This window comes from Lygodium microphyllum, chromosome 17 (genome assembly GCF_053477565.2).
Source record: "Lygodium microphyllum isolate KBCC chromosome 17, Lygodium_microphyllum_v1.1.10, whole genome shotgun sequence".
In the NCBI taxonomy this organism is placed as follows: Eukaryota; Viridiplantae; Streptophyta; class Polypodiopsida; order Schizaeales; family Lygodiaceae; genus Lygodium; species Lygodium microphyllum.
In genome coordinates this window covers 92,979,389-92,996,145 of record NC_141151.1, presented here as the reverse complement: position 1 = coordinate 92,996,145, position 16,757 = coordinate 92,979,389, and the positions used below count along the sequence as shown (strand labels likewise).

General features: G+C 41.8%; 2 protein-coding genes across 5 annotated transcripts in view; both read right to left on the bottom strand.

The window, feature by feature from the left end:
• Nucleotides 1-8,740: 8,740 nt before the first annotated feature.
• Nucleotides 8,741-16,757, bottom strand: part of LOC148022144 (SPFH/Band 7/PHB domain-containing membrane-associated protein family) — a 39,154-nt gene continuing 31,137 nt past the window's right edge. For all 4 annotated transcript variants that reach the window (XM_087697776.1, XM_087697778.1, XM_087697779.1 and 1 more), the window contains 4 exons: nucleotides 9,972-10,118; nucleotides 9,687-9,901; nucleotides 9,467-9,575; nucleotides 8,741-9,078 (listed from right to left, as the gene is read on the bottom strand). In XM_087697776.1, coding sequence (XP_087553902.1) covers nucleotides 9,010-9,078; nucleotides 9,467-9,575; nucleotides 9,687-9,901; nucleotides 9,972-10,118 — 540 coding nt within the window. In that variant the 3' untranslated portion in view covers nucleotides 8,741-9,009. The remainder of the gene's footprint in view (nucleotides 9,079-9,466; nucleotides 9,576-9,686; nucleotides 9,902-9,971; nucleotides 10,119-16,757) is intronic.
• LOC148022145 (uncharacterized) lies at nucleotides 10,129-14,749 on the bottom strand. The gene is made up of 2 exons (XM_087697780.1): nucleotides 13,750-14,749; nucleotides 10,129-13,661 (listed from the first exon to the last, which is right to left on the bottom strand). The coding sequence occupies exons 1-2, from the start codon at nucleotides 13,792-13,794 to the stop codon at nucleotides 13,311-13,313; spliced, it is 396 nt and encodes a 131-aa protein (XP_087553906.1). The 5' UTR covers nucleotides 13,795-14,749; the 3' UTR covers nucleotides 10,129-13,310.

The following is a 16,757-nucleotide window of genomic DNA, read 5'->3' as shown; positions in this document are numbered from 1 at the left end:
AGGTGGTTACATCTATTGATGGGAATGTGCCTTTGATGATAAGACTTATTTATACCAATAGTTTTATGCTGTTCTTTGGGCCTTCAAGCTTCCAAATAGTGGGGAAAGGCCTCTATCTCATATGCAACCAAACCATTTCAGAGTTTCATCACCATGTCCCATAACCAATGATCCTATTAGATTCACCTAGTAGTAGTTCCTTCCAGGAGAATGATTGAGAATGAAAAGGGAACATGATTCATGTCAGCTATACATAGTAGCCCCGTCTCCTCATTCCCACACACTTCTTCGTGCAGGTTTCAACGCTCCAATCTCTGTCTCCTCTTCGACATTGGTATTGTCATTCATCTCAACCTGATTTGGTGCCCTCACTTATGCTTTGGGATGCCCAACACACAATTCCTTTGGAGGCAAAGCCTCTTCCCAAAAACCCCGCTTTACCCAACCCCAAAAAACCCTACATATCGCGCCATGACATGGCACACCATCCTCCCTCCTTCCCAAAAAACCTCGTTCCACCTAACCACAAGAAACCCCACTCCCCCACCACAACATGGTTCATCATCCCCTCTCCCCCCTTCAAAAACCCGCTTGGCCCAATCCCAAAAAAAACCCACTGCCCAAAGATATAGCACATGCACCTTCTCTCTCAAAAACCATGGCACAACACCTACACCCAGCCTCCACTCTGCCACAACATGGCATATACACACATCCCTCTCTCCTCCCAACTCTCTTTTCTCAAAAACCCCGCTCCACCCAACCCCAAAAAAACCCACTCTCTCACGACATGGCACAACTTCCCTAAGAACCCTGCTCCACCCTGTTAGAAATAGGCTTTTCAACTAGGCTCATGTGAATGCCCCTCTGTTTGGTGGAGAAAGGGAGATGTATTTACACCCATGAGAGAATGTTATGTGAACCTACTTTATGTGTTGTGAGGTCATCAATGAGGTTAGCAAAAGATTCTTGTATCAGCCTATATAAGAGGCTCATTCTCTTTATAACAAGACACACTAGATCAATATGATCTCCACCCAACCCCAAAGAACCCCACACCACACCAAAATATGGCACACCCACCCCCCCTCCTTCACAATAACCCTACTCCATCCAATCACAAAAAACCCCACTTCCCCACCATAACGGCTTTTTGAAGACGGGTGTTTGTTGGCTATAGCTCCCAATCCCAAGTTTATCACTTTTTTGATCCCGTGAAGCAGAATGTCTACACGAGTCGATATGTATGGTTTGTGGAAGTTTTGGCCCTAGAGGGGGGTGAGGAGAACCTTGTACTTGGAGATTCGAGAGAGAGTTGGGCCCTAGAGATAGTTGCTTTGAAGCTAGAGCCTCTTGGAAGAGATTCTTCTTCATATACAGAGTCTTCCCTTCCACCAGCCACCACAGTGGAGCCACCACCAATGGATGTTCCAAATTCTTTAGTTAGATGGAGAGTGACGACCCCGGCCTCCTCCTTGTTGGGCCCTTGATGAATCATAAGGGAATCAGAGGGTGGCAGGAAGAGTACCAATGTCGATGAAGTCTGTCAATGAAGAATGCCAACCAAGGAGCAAGACCCCCTCTCCAAATAAAAACCCAATCCAACGAAAGGCCACCAGAGGCCAAGGAAAATGGAGAGGCATAAAACAGATCACTCCTAAAAACTTCTTTGATTCCCTTATGATTCATGAAGAGACAGTTTTTGGTGCCTTCAATAGTTCCTCGCTATCTAGAGCACACGAAGAGAGAGATTCTTTGTTGGAAGGGATATGGTTGTTATTCTATGCAGCTTTTGTTGGTCGTTATTCTATCCCACTGGGCCTGTAATCGGGCTGATCTGTGTGGACCTGAAGAGAGATTCTTTGTTGAAAGGGATATGGTCATTATTCTATGCAGCTTTTGTTGGAAGGGATATGGTCATTATTATATGCATCTTTTGGTGCCTTCGATAGTTCCTCACTATTCTATGTAGCTTTTGATGCCTTCAATAGTTCCTCGCTATCGTCTCCCAGGTGAGTCAAAGGCTTGGCTCACCCATCCTCGATTGGAGTTTTCAGGAGTGATCTGTTTGACACCTCTCCATTTCCCTTGGCCTCTGGTGGCCTTCCATTGCATCAGGTTTGCATTTGGAGAGGGGGTCTTGGTCCTTGGCTGGCATTCTTCATCGATGGACTTTGTGGACATTTGCACTCTTCCTACCACCCTCGGATCCGCATCTTCTTTGGCCTTCAACCAGATCCATGATCTAGAGGGGGTGTTAGTAGTCATGTGTCTCTTGTGTGATCATCTTGTTAGATAGACATTTCCTGGACAGTTGGTAGACAGCAAGTTCCACGTTAGCAGGTTGGTGGACAACAGGCTCCACGTTAGCAGTACAGCAGTCCACGTCAGCATTACGATAGGGCACTGGTATAGTCGACCAGATTTACTAGTACAGTCGGCTAGATTTACTGCAGCAGCAGACTTAAGCCATATAAAAGATGGAGGAGAAGGCTAAGGCTTGGAAAGAAAAGAGTGATGGAAGGCTCAAAGACCTTGTCAAATGCCTTGCCTTGGCAGAAAGTGAACGAATCACGGCACTAGCAAGGGGACGGAGCAGTGGTGGCAAGTATAGAAGTCTAGTAGCAAGACTTTCTTAATATCATGATGCATGTGACCCAAGCTAAAGGCAAGGACACAATAGAAGGGTTAAAAAGGAAGCTGGAAATTACAATAAGATCCATAAGGTACGGCCTCCAAGAGCGCACCCCCGAAGCCAGCACTAGCCTAAGCACAAAGCAACAACGACAGTACTTGAGGTAGGCTGGACTAGTCAGGGTTCGAAGAATAGGAACAATAGATGCAATGCCCTACTAAAAAGACAAAAGAGCTAGTGCAGGAAGAGGTGCTAGACTTTGAGCAAGGCCAAGATGAGAAAGAGCAACTACGTGATCCTAGCCCACCACGGCAAGAGATGCCATCGGAAGATCCCAAGGGAAGCGCACTTCCAAAAAGGGTGATGGAAGCAAAAAGAAAGAGAAGAGAGATGGTGGAGCAAGCACAATGGAGGCTAAGAAGCCAACCATAGCAAGTTCCTAAAGTCCAGATCCCACAAAGAGAATAATGCTATCCTATGAACTGGGCATAGGAACTAGTTGTCTGGGAGTAGTGGAAGAACAAACGCCAACCTTTTGAGTTCTCCTTTCACTACCCTCACTCCTTAGATAGGGTCATGTCTCTAAGAGTGGTGGAGTAGGTGATCATGCTTGAACAACAACTAGGAAACCAATGGACAGAGGAAAAAGAAAAATACCCTACAAGATGACAAAGAGAGCTTACGAACTACTAGCAAGGCAAGGTTTGGGAGATCCCAAAGACCATCAATGGATACGAAGCCCAATCAAAATGGTGGCAATATGTATGGGACTCCAATATTAATGCTTGGATGGCCTTCTGTAGTACCATAATGGACGAGCGCAACGATCCCATCCACATGCCATACCCACGGAGAATAGGGGTATACTATAATCCAAATGTGCACTTCATTTTCTTTTTCAGGTACATTCGATAACCCATGACCAATCACTGATCTCGGAGGCCTCCATCACCCACTCAATCTCTTCTCAGCCCTCCACAACCTCACATCCATTTTGTTATGCTTCTTCTCCATGGCCAATCCCCCCAAAGCCCAATCATCAATCCACATGGAAAACCTTCAACCACTCAAGCCCTCACCAATAAGTGCCATGGGACTAGCACTCTACTAGGAGGGGGATAATGTTAACCCTGGTGAAAGCAAAAGAAAAACAAAAGATGTAGGGCAAAGTGAAAAAGACAGCCCAACAAAAAAATAGAAGGAAAATGGCCAAAAATATAGAAGCAACTTTAAAAGTCCATGGCGAGTGCAAAAAGGGAGAGGCACATTCTAAATACAAAAGCACGCCCTAAATTTTTGTAAAAGAGTGTCAACCTCCCTTCTACGCAATTTGTGAATCTATACGGGCATGGGTGAATGAACAATGTAAATAGGAAGGGAATAGGGAAAGAGGACCTAGGCTAAAATGGCGAGTCATGTAAAAAAGGGATGGGCGCCCAAGGAAGAGGTAGGGCATGTATAAAAGGAAAAAAGTGAATGAAGAAGCCCATTCTTGTGTGTGGCTAACACTAGCTCTTCTTCCTCTTCTTCCTCTTCTTCTTCTTCTTCTTCTTCTTGCTTTTGCTTGTGCTTTTGCTTCAGAGAAGGAGTGTGAGGGAGTAAGGGAGTGAGTGTGTGAAGGTGAGGGACCATGGTGGAGAAGCTCTCTATCTTCTTCTCTCTTCTTCTTCTTCTCTTCTCTTCTCTTATCTTGTCCGCGGCGATGGATCTTGGAGCTTGGAGCTTGAGGATTAAGCTTGCACCTTGGATCATGGAGCCATCAAAGAGCTCATGGGAGGAGGCAACTCGATTGGGCATGAAGGTAAGCTCACTCCACTTATAGGTGTGAGAGTGTGCATGGCTATGTGAGAGGTAGTCATTGCACTTAGCTTGAAACGCTTGAAACAATAAGCAATCCGTGGGTATTGGCAGTCGAGCGTGAGCTCCCACACAAGGTTGTTAATCACTTCTTGCATGAGTCTATATGGATCTTGCTAATTTAAGTGAGCCTCATCTACATACAGCATCCCATACTATGAAAGGGGCTCTTAGTAACACATAATCACTTCTTGCATGAGTCTATGTGTATCCTACTAATTTAAGTTAGCTTTATCTACATGTGGCATTCCATAGTATGGGAGGGGAAGGTAAGGTTGCTCTTCTTCAATGTAGGGGACATTCGCTTTGAACCCTGTAAATAGGCACAAGATGAAACCAATCGATTTTTAATCCTTGTCAATAAATCGTATTTTATTAAATTATGTGTGGTGTATTGAACTTAGCATTTTTATAGTGCTTATTTGATCATGAATAGAGTAAAATCAATAGTAACAACAAGACAATTTAATGTAGTGTGGCATGTTCAAACACTTGAGTTAGAACATTATTGTTGATAAAGCACTTGTGTTAACCTTAGATAAATATGCAAACACAATTATATTATTTGAATAGACTTAAATCACTTTCAAAGTCTACTAATAGAACACTACACAAAAAGAGTCTGAAGGCCACACACCTATCTGACATGTAAGACTAGCGCACATACACCTATAGATAGTTATTTCTTATGAGACCTAGATGCCACCACCTAGCCCACATGCATAGCTAGAAAGCAGGCACCAAGATACAACTACTTCTTGTGAGACTTAGAGTTTGCAACAGTTATCCCACATGCATAGCTAGGAAACAAGCTCCACTTCCTAACACTGTGAGACTATGCATCTAGTTCATGTGGTGGCTAGGGTGTGGGCTTCAAGATAGTAGGTAAGACTACACACCTAGCCCAACATATGCAGCCAAGGTGTGAATGCCAAGTTAATCTAAAAGTATTTTTAATTTACTAGGTACTTAGTTTTTATTTTTCTTTAGGGTCTCATTTTGAAGCCCACATGCATGGCTAGGATGAGATGACAAACAATTGTTCAAGTTCTCTCTCTCTCTCTCTCTCTCTCTCTCTCTCTCTCTCTCTCTCTCTCTCTCTCTCTCTCTCTCTCTCTCTCTCTCAAAATGTTTATCGTTAATTTAAAGTCTAACACATTAATGCATTTCTCATAGACCAAAATCTCATGGGAATGTGACTTGGAGTTTCATGTGATTACAACTCACAAGGTGATGAACATTATCATCATTTGCAATTGGATTTTCATCAACACTTCTGATCCTTTATAACATTGGACATGTGAGTGAATGTGCCAAGGGGAAAGGCCACCTTCTTCTCATTTGACCCCTTAATTATGAAAACTTGAATATGTAACCACAACGTGCAAGGGCCTCTCTCTAAAGGGTATTGTAAGGAATTGAACGAGCAACCATAGTGAATTAAAAGCAAGGAGTGTTTTCAATACAACCTTTTCCAAATTATTTGCGAACACTTACCAAATGGTTCACTAAGACACGTGTGGTGAAGTTGGATTAACAAACTAGTCAACTCGTATGCTTGATTTGATTAGTTAGACTAAATCTCATGTTTTTCAAAGAAGTCTTGTAGTGCCTTAAGGAATGAGGACAAACCTTATCAAATGGGAGAACAAGGGAACCCATTGGTCTCCAATTCACATGTTGTGAATTTGTAAGAGAGGGGTCTTTTCTTGTATTGATAAAACCATCCGTTGTAGTGTCCATGAAAACTAAGGCATAGCCTTATTATCAATAAAATCAAAAAATTTGGCCAAAACTCTCTCAAAATCTATGGTGAGGAAGTTTTAAAATCACAAAGCTATGATCATTTGAATTATTTACGATGACATATCATTGTAATGTTAAAGGTTCCTCTATCAATTCTCAAAAGATGAACAGTGACCCTTCTAGCTAACTTCTTCCATATTGATGCCTTCGATTACTAGCTTGTGAACCTGCCTAGGCAACTTCTAGCAACACGGTCACTAACTTCATGCACCATTTAATGACACTTGCCGAATGCCTATGATAAGACAACGCAATACTACATCAATGTATAAAGTCACAAGTCCATGGATACTGAGGAAGAATGGCATGATCAAGCAACAAAAGCTAGGGAAAGCCATTGCCTATCATCATCTTGTGAAGCCATTTGTGATAATGAAGTCATCGTTCAACGAGACCCGCAGGATACCTTTGATAGACAATGGCCTTACTAAATTACTATATAAAGTCACAAGTTTGCGAATATTCAAGGAAGAATGGCCGAATAGAGCAACAAAAGGAAGGGATGGGTGTTACCTATCATGACCCTGCAAAGCCATTTGCGAAAATCTGGAAAACATCGTAGTAATAGGAGAAAAGGGAAAGTCTATTACCTACAAATCAAGTAGGTTCCATATTTGTGAAAATAAAACAAAAATGCTTGCATTGCGGTTCTTGAGATGACTTACCCTTGTTGCTATCCTACAGTCTCATATTAGCGATATACCTTACTGTATTGCTCTGCTCGACAGCTATGCTATGATCTCACATAATGTGAAAAGGGACGGTTACATTAACCCGTTACCTAGAGAGTCGGTAGGGCTGTGTATCAGGTGACCGGACCATCTTTTCGAGAAAAGGAGAACAAGAAGAAGATTAACCGATCCTTATGCGCCTGCACGGGATTGTTACATGTTTCGTGAAAAAATTCAGTGTGTCCTGTGCACTAATTAGTGCAGAAGTCCTGATCGTTATTGGTTGTATGATATGCAAAGGTCTAATAGAATATGCATCATGCATCAGAGTACCCGTAGGGAACATGGAAGGGAAGAGAGTTGCTATTAATTTATATGGAGGGCATGATGCCTCAGATGGATCATCGGCATGCATGCGCAGGAGTAGCAACGTGTGTATCAACAGAATGTATGTGTATGTGTGTGTGAAGTAATCACAGAAGAAGCCATAGAAGAGTTGTCGAAATAGGAGAGAATTAAGGTCTTCCTAATTCAGCGGGGCTACTTCCAGTAAGATGAGCATCCTCTTGAGATGTGTGGATAAATCTTTGAGCAATCCTATGCTTGCAAGCCTTTTCCTGTCCTCCCTGAACAATCTGTTGACGAATGTGAAATATCAAGACAGGAAGGCGGAACATGCTGGCACTTGTACCTTTGATACAACTCTCTCATTTGTATTCCCATGAACAATTTTGAAGCGTTTATTTGCTAGCAAAGAACACTCAAATAGGAAGAAAAAGAGCATGGGTTTGGGTTGTCTTCGCTACGCACAGGATTGCTCAAAGAATTGTTTATATTATTGCTGAGCATTAGTATCGAAAACAAGGGATTTGAGAACCATCAAGTCGTCACTGAATCTTTGGGCAATTGTGAGAACAAGAATCTGCTGAATCACGGAAAACTTTCAATGAGGTGGCACCATGCTCATTGCTGGTGATGCAAAAGACCCAATTTTCAAAAATATTATGTTTCATCAACATTTCTCGTCAGAGGCAGGCCTTATATGGCGAGTTGCAACTTCAAGAATCTGATAGTATGCTGCTTACTCATCCAAGAAAAGACTCCAGAGAGAGCACTTTTGCTCGTGTGATCCTCCGGATGTGTCTGCAACCACCTCAGTTTTGTATGAACGTTACATTCCTTATGATGTATTAAATTGTGTGAGCTTTCAGAGTGCACTTCAGTATTAAAGGCACCATGATTTAACTACTTACAATCTCGTATCTTATGTGCATGAATTTGACAAGGACCTTAAAATTCTAATAAAAGATCTTGCAATGAGGCCTATGCAAAATAGTGCCAAGTTGCGCCTTTGATGGTCCAATCCGACTTATAGCTATGTCCATAAACAGTGTAAATTGAATATTCCACTCTAAACCTACGTGAAGTGTAGTTGATTTACAGCTTTAGTAATCCAATCTACCTTACAACGATGTCCATAAGAATGGAATGGGTCGTCTACGTATATATGGTTATCAAATATTTGTCATAAGCCATCATGAAAATGTATGGATTGAAACTAGCGATGATGATACCAAGGATGAACTTCTTGACCCACAGGACCAAAATATTGCAAAATATGGATGCAATAAACCACTTTCACAACTATAGCAGCTTTGGTTATTATCATTGTTTGATGTATGAGCTTAAAACCAAAAACTAAGGCAAAAGAAGTGCCTTCCACACCACACTAAAGTACAAACAACGTTGATTTGTAGCCTCCCCCAGGTAATAGCTTGTTTTAAACATAGATGATTACTGCTTTCAAAAATGTTGTAGAATGAATGGAAAGACTACAATGCAGTTTGTAGTCTCCTCTAGGCAATAGCTTGTTTTTTACTAATGTCCACGTTGAGAAAAGAGGAAGAGGAATGGAAAGACTGTGCAGTGAGTTCTCGAGTGAGTGACACAGACATACTGTGTGTGTGTGTGTGTGTGTGTGTGATCTACAATTGAGCACATGTACTTGGGATCCTTTCTACATAGAAAGAAAGTGACATATCAGATGGTATCCTGATCTCTTCTCAAGTAGTCCCCCAAAATCCTTTGGTCCATGACCATGCTCGGTATCTGCTAAATCAAGCAAGCGCACTTAGACACTATAACGTTGTTTCTATTGCTTTCCTTCACACAGTTTTTGGCATTTTCCCATGCAAAAAGAAGGGCTCTTTTCCCTTATTTTTCCCTATGGTATTCAACATCATGAGCTTTTCTTGGGAGGCACCACATACCTTGCTAGGTACAGTTGGAGGCAAGGGGCCACTGGCACCCACCCTAGGCCAGCAACCCCCTACCTCAATCACATCTAGCTAGGTATGTGATCCCTCCATAGCAAAAGCTCATGATGATGTCATAATTCAGAATATGGGAATGATATTGAGAATTTGTCTGAAACGTCTTGTGCTATACACAGCCACTTTCACTAGAACCTTCAATGTAAGCAATGCAGCAAACAGACCTTTTCCCCAAAGAAAATCTTGGAGTTGTTGGCTATGGCTTCAATGAACTTCAGCTCTAAGAATTGGGGAGTAAGTTTCAGCTGATTAGCTTCTGCCTCTTTTACAACCCTGAAAACCAAACTAAAGTTCGAATCACAATGCCCATACACCATCTGAATCACTAATCAAGAATTCAAATATGCATAATAATTCAAGCAATAAGAAAGGGCAAAACCGCACCTATAAAAATTTGCATCTGCAAAACTCTTCTCTCTTGCCAAGAAGATCTCATTTTCTATCTCCTGCTGTCGTTTAATGCTCTCTTTCTCCATCACACGTTGGCTCATTAAAATCATACTGACCTGCGCCTCTTTCTCAGCCTCTGTCACTGCCTTCTTTTTCTGGGTCTCTGCTTCTTTTTCTACTACTTTTTGCATCTCAGAGGCAATCAACACCTTTTGGGGCAACACGAGTTAGATAAAAGTTTTTCAATGAGGAATGCGATGTAAAATGACTGAAACCCACCTTTGTCCGCTCTTCCTCCATCTGTTCGTAGTTCCGAGCAATTGTTCTTGGGATTGCAGGTTTAGTAACCCGTACACTTATTATCTCGATACCAGGAGCATACCGTGTACAATCACGTTGAATTGCCTCTTTCATTATCTCATCAATCTGAGAGTAAGAAACACCAGCATCATATGATTGTTTTCTAATTTTCAGACAGCTCCAGCTAGACTGTTGAGCACATGTACTTCTTTCTAAAATTCTTCTGAGAAATATGATTAACCACACCTTTTTCTCAGGACAAAAAACACTAGAGTTGAATCCTACACCCCTCCCTTCTCAGAGCAATTTCTTAAAACATGCGTACACAGTCAATAAGAAAGCCAAAACCATCATTGCACAACCAACAAGCTTCCCCAATATTGAAAAATACTCTCTCACACACACTATCGCTCTCCTGAACAAGGCAGCAAGCATATTCTGAAGATACAGAGTGGGCACGAGATTGCACATGAAGGATAAGTGCTGCCTTTGGATGGATCCTCTAAACTCTTTTGTTATGTGCTTTTGGGGAGCAATGTCTTACAGTCTGAGAGCCAAAATGTTGTCCAAGCAAAGAAACAAAGAGCTGAAAGATCAGCAGGCAAAGGTGAAATTGTGAGAGTGTGAAATGGAAGAGAACCATGAACACAAAGAGAAGGAAAGAGAAAGACAACAAGCAAAAGAAGAAAGAAACCTGCACTGACTGAAGACAAATGCTGAATACAATAGAATGGACTGATCAATCCCCACGCACAGCCCAAGGCATCAGTGAGGGCACCAAATCAAGCTGAGAATGATGATGACAGCACTAGAGATGGAGGAGTATGCCCGAGACAGAGTGTGCACCACAACCTACAGAAGAGAATGGATCTGCCCCAGCCCCCAGCCAGCTATAAATAGCTGAGGACAGCTAAATCTAGTCGACCTGCCAAACTTGGCCGACTGCAGCCTTGCAGTCGGCAACAATAAATGCTGCAAAAACAGGCTGCTGATGTGGCAAAAACGCCAGGGTATCTGGACAATGTCTAGCAGATGGAGACAAGCTGGGAAATGCAGAACATACACTAGAAAAGCACACTAATTGTGCACAAACAAAAGAAATGCATGGAAATGCACACTACACTGATAAGACTGCAATGTCTCCGTCAAACTTTGATTGGAGCTCACAACCAGGAGATGAAAGACTGACAAACCCTAAAATAGGTAGGCTAACACCCCCTCTCAGATTCTAGGAGTGTTTGAAGACCCAACAATCTCATGTGATGGAGCATGGAAGACTTAGGCAAAGGCTTTGTGAAGATGTCTGCTGCATTGTCCTCTATGGGAAGTAGGCCACCAATAACTCAAAATTCACGATCCATTCTCGAACATTATGGTACTGAATCTTGATGTGCTTCATGCGAGTATGAAACACGGGGTTCTTAGCTAGTCAAGGCACTTTGGTTGTCTACGTCAAGGTTGCCATATCAGATGGCGTCCAATTAGTACAGTCTGGTGCTAGTATGGTACTAATCAGACTACTAAATCTTGGACCTATGTCTAATGAAAGAAAAAATGCATATAATTTTAAGTCTATGCTTAATGTTTGGACTTAAAAGTTAAAGCATAAACTTCGAGATACAAGTAAAAAGTGTAAAAGAGAGTTGAAACAAGACTCAAGAGTCGAGACTCAAGAGTGTAGCATAAATAATGAAACCCACAACTTTATTATGAGCCAGATATGCAATCTCACACAAAAAGTGTACAAAAATGGATTGAGATAAAAGCCATCATCCATGGTTCAATCCGAATCAAGATACATGATTACTCTAGGTGCTCATATCACTCTCGGCATCGAAGGTGGAAGCATCCTCGTTGTCACTTGAGGAGCCACACCCTCCTCAACAAAATCACCCTCACTAATGACATTGCCCTCATCATCATACTCGGGCTCTCTAAGCTCTACGTGAGAGACAATGATACGTATGTCCTCTTGGGCCGAACTAGGAGTACTTCTCGAGCCACTCCCATGCCTCGTGTAGCATCTAAGGGCCCCATGTGCATCACAGTCAACCGATGCGTCGGTCTATCTCCTCGAGCTCCAAGTAAAGATCCCTAAAGATTTGCTCCTCCTCCAAGTCTCTTTCACGTGTCACACTTTTAAGTGTGCCAGCAGAGAGCTTGGGTGAATCCATATTTATCTATGCATTTAAAAGATAAAAAACTTAGATTAAACAAATGAAACTTCTCTAAATATATTTCAAAATCTATTAATAGAGTTATAAACTAAAAAGTATAAAAAATGAATATACGATACTTGTCTTGCCATAGACATCTCATGCATCTTGCGTAACATGCGTAAATTGGAGCGACAATAAATTAGTCGCTCCAATTGTCGTGTACTAAGCTTATTACAAACTTTGGCGTGCATAAGGAAATAGATGGGACCAATTCCTCTCACATGCACCCAACGAACAATCCTAAACCATGTGAAGAAAAAGTGAGTTTAAACTTTAAACTTACAAGTTGTAACTAGAATTAAATGGAAAAAAAAAGAGATTTTCAAACATATGCAAGAATACGTAAGGCCACTCTTTGGAGGCGGTGCAATTGGTAGCTAAATGACTCCCACCAAAAAAGGGGCTTCACCAACGATTCTCGCTTCCAACAAATGGTAGATACAAAAGCAGTGGCCCTTTGATCGCTATAATTGATGAACTCTTGGAGGAAGGTACCATGGTACTCTTCCACCAAAGCCTTTTAAATAAAGGCATCACAATCGGCAAGGACATTGGCATCTATGAAGAGAGAGGGTTTTTTTAAGTCGAGATGCAAGAGTGCCACAAACCCATATATGGGTCGCTTCATCTACTCTCATCTTTTCTTCATCAAAAAGAGAATATCGTCTCTTTCAGGGATGATATCCAAGATGTCGCTACAATAGGTGTAAGATGATAGAGATTTAGAGGGAGATTTAGAGGCGAAATTTGAAAAAAAAAAAGTGAGATAATATGAATTATAGATTCTAAAACTAAAAAAAAGCATGAATCATTTTTAAAATAAAGAAATAAAAACAGTACCATGAAAAAGAGGCCTTCCCATCCAAGATGGTCAATGATTGTATCTCCTCCATCATATCCACCATAAGATGATAGAAGAGGCCAGTAGTAAGCCCCCCCCATGTCCGCCATATGCGAAGCACCTTGTAGATGGGAGTGACGACATTGACAATGCCTCTCACATCCATCCAAAATTCCTCCTTTAAGCAAAGCCTTTGAATGGCCTTTGCTTCTACTTGGCTTGATGTGGACTCTCCTTCAAGCCACTCCTTAAACTCATCTAACACGACCGTTTTTTGTAGCTTATTGCGAACATTATAGAGATGCTCAGGAAAAGCCACATGACCGCAAACCGAGTCTTCAAGAGCTTCTTCAACTCCAAGTCCAAGTATAAGCGATAAATCACAAGAATTCGGACCTTGAAGTTGACAATGCCAACAATTAAGCAAGCATCCTTGACAATCCTCGCTACCCACTCCAACTTGCCTATATCTTCCATAAGAAGATCTAGACAATATGTAGTGCATGGTGTCCATACTATGGATGGAAAGTCGGCCTCAAGTTTCCGCCCCATAGATACACAATTCAAGGCATTGTCCGTAACAACTTGCACCACATTTTGCGGCCCAACCTACAAGATTATACATGATGAAATTAAAATAAATTTGAGAAGTTAAAAGAAAAGATAGATTACAAAATAATGGATTTAGAAGTATTACCTCAATAATGGCTCGCCGTATGTGCCAATACATGAACAAACCCATGGTTCTCCTTCCCCTTGTACCCACATCCACCGCTCATAGGAAGTATATGCCAAGTGGGCAAGAGACAAGGATGTTGATGGTCCCTCTTTTTTTTTGCGGTCACTCTATCCATCGAATAAGATAGAGCATCCACACTTCGCTCAAACGGCCACACAAGCTCAAGGGACTTGTCAATTTTCTCTCTCTCCTCATTGAGTTTCTTGGTACACATGTCATTGTATGTGACACTGTACCATCCTTCGCATGGACCAATGGCAGTAATGGCTTTTACCATCCGCTTCCATCGATCCACTTTGAGAATATGGAAAGAAAGATTGCACAAGATTGCACTCAATTATGGTACGTGCAATCTCTATTTCCACTTGTCTTTGCCTCTCCTTGAGAAAGGAGAGAGGACCAAAAACTTGCCCCGTTGCTTGGGCAAGAGTGGCTTGTCTCTTGGGCATAGGTACACCACTCAAATAGCTTTTTCTAGATGGGATAGAAGAGGCCCCTCCAACAAAGGAAACCGAGACAATTGGAGAAGGATCATCTTCCGCATTCGAGACCTTGTGATGGGGAGAGATCACCTCCTCACTTGCCCTTGAAAGGCCTTTGCACCGCTTCAATGACAAGTATTTATGATAACAATCTTCATAGACATCGTCGGAAATACCGGGGCATGGTGTGGCCTCCCCTTCTAATTTGCAAAGATGGATGAGAAGCCGAGTGACGGATGAGGTTTGAAGCTTTGGGCAATACTTGCATTGCCGCTTGTAAGTATTGGATTTCTCCTTCACTAGTTTAAAGTAGGCACAATACAAGCGAAAGGCCTCGTGAAGAGAGGATGCCATTGATGATGTATAGAAAGAGCTTAGAGGGTCACGGGTGAAGGGTGAGATGATTGAAAAAAGGAGTGGAAAGGATAGAGAGCTTAAAGAAGTAGAGAGCTTGAGGGTATTGGGAATAAAGGCTCATCGTGCCTTTTTGCCGAGTTTAGGTGTGTAGGTGTGAATGGACCATTCACTTGTCGTACTATATATATATATATATATATATATTCATTCAAAACCTAAAAGTGATACATTAGTTTTTGTACCGAACATCAAGTATCGTGCTCACGCTCTCACTCTATTGCTCTCAACTCTCTGCACATTCACTCTCAGCTCAAAATCCTTACATCAAACTGATATCAAAGCATAGGTTGTCCACGCTTCCCAAAGCTAGTGAAAAGCGTCAGGCTGCATGATAGGCACGCAGCAGCTTCAAGTGTTGCAGGTGTCGCAAGAGTTGTAGACGAGCTTGACAGGTACCAATCGACAGGTCGCAGCCTGCAGGCAAAACATTGCAACTGACCAGGCCCAAGTGACACGCAACCGGGTTCAGCATGAATGTGACGGGCAGACACGGTGACGGGCTACAGACGTGACCGCCAGGATGCGACGACCAAACGCGCCAACAGTCTCACTGGGCGGCAAAGTGGAATGGGCAATCAACGTTTTTTTTAATCTGAAATTTATTTATTTTTTAGTTTCCTCTCCCTTCTCTACTATACGTTCGCGCGTACAAGCACAGAATACAAATCTACGCATATCTACTCTTGGAAAATTCAGGTTTTTTCCAGATTTTGGGACTTTAGTACAAAAGTGGACAATCTGACTCAAAAAGTGTGAATTCAGTGAACATATGCCCGTGAAATTTTAAGGCATTTCACATTTCAATGAAATTTCTTCAATTTCAGTGAAATTTGTGCACACCGGACCCAAGAAATTTGGGGCTTTTGCAGAATTTCATCAATTTGTGCAAGAATTGCCTGATATATGCACTTGGGTACTTGAATTGATGCAATCTGAACAGATTATCCTCTAAAATTTTGGGGCTTTTGATCCAAATTGTCAAATTTGTGCTCGACAATGCCTTTGGAGCAGAAATTGTAGTGAAATTTTCGGAATTTCACATGTAACTTGTGGCTTGGTCTCTAAATGTGTCAGAAATTGCTTGAGGAGTGCAACAAACGACATTTTTTAATCCTGAAAATCTATTTGCAGATCTGAAATTTGTGCACTCTTGGGATTTTCATTGCTGGTCAGTACTCTTGTGTGCTATGGTCACTTGTGTCACATTTGGGCTTGCCTTTGGTGACTGGTTAGTCAATTTGGGACAACAAATTATGGCTGGAAACAGTGATAGCAGTAATCTTTTGCACATTAAGAAGCTTGAGGGTGCACGTAATTTTGCAATTTGGTAAAAACAATGCTACAATGTCTTGGTGCAGAAGAAACATGTAAAGCCCATCAAAACAAAGGGAATCAAACCAACAAACATGGAACAAGACAAGTGGGATGACTTGGATGAGCTTGCTCGCTCTACCATTGAGCTCTCAGTGTCAGACAACTTGCTCTTCAACATTGAGAAGCTAAATTCAGCATATGCAATGTGGCAAAGGCTTGAAGAATTATATGCTCAGAAAAGTGCAGCGTTTATTGGCTGAAAAAACTGATGGATTTTCGCATGGAAGAGGGTACAGCCATGTCTATACATTTGAATGAGTTTAACTCAATTTTCAGTCAGCTAATTGCTTTGGATTTCCATATTGATGAAGAGTTCCAAGCTACTTTCTTGCCATGCACTTTGCCTGAAAGTAGGGATACTTTCAGAACAGCTTTTAGTAATTCGAATCCTCAGCTGTTATACTCTAATGTGGAGAGTTCTTTGCTAATGGAAGAACTCAATAGGCAGAATAACTCAACAAACAAGTCTTCAAATGCATTACACACTAGAGGCAAATTTCAGCATAAGAGCAATTCTAAAAACAGAGCATGCAGCAAATCTCGTGGAAAGAATGTGGAGTGCCATCATTGTGGCAAAAAATGGCACTATAAAAGGAATTGCTTTCAATTGAAAAAAGAGAAGGGCAAAAACAAAAACAATGAAGCCAACAAGGCTGAAAATAAGGATAGCCAGCCTACCAAAAAGAGCAATGT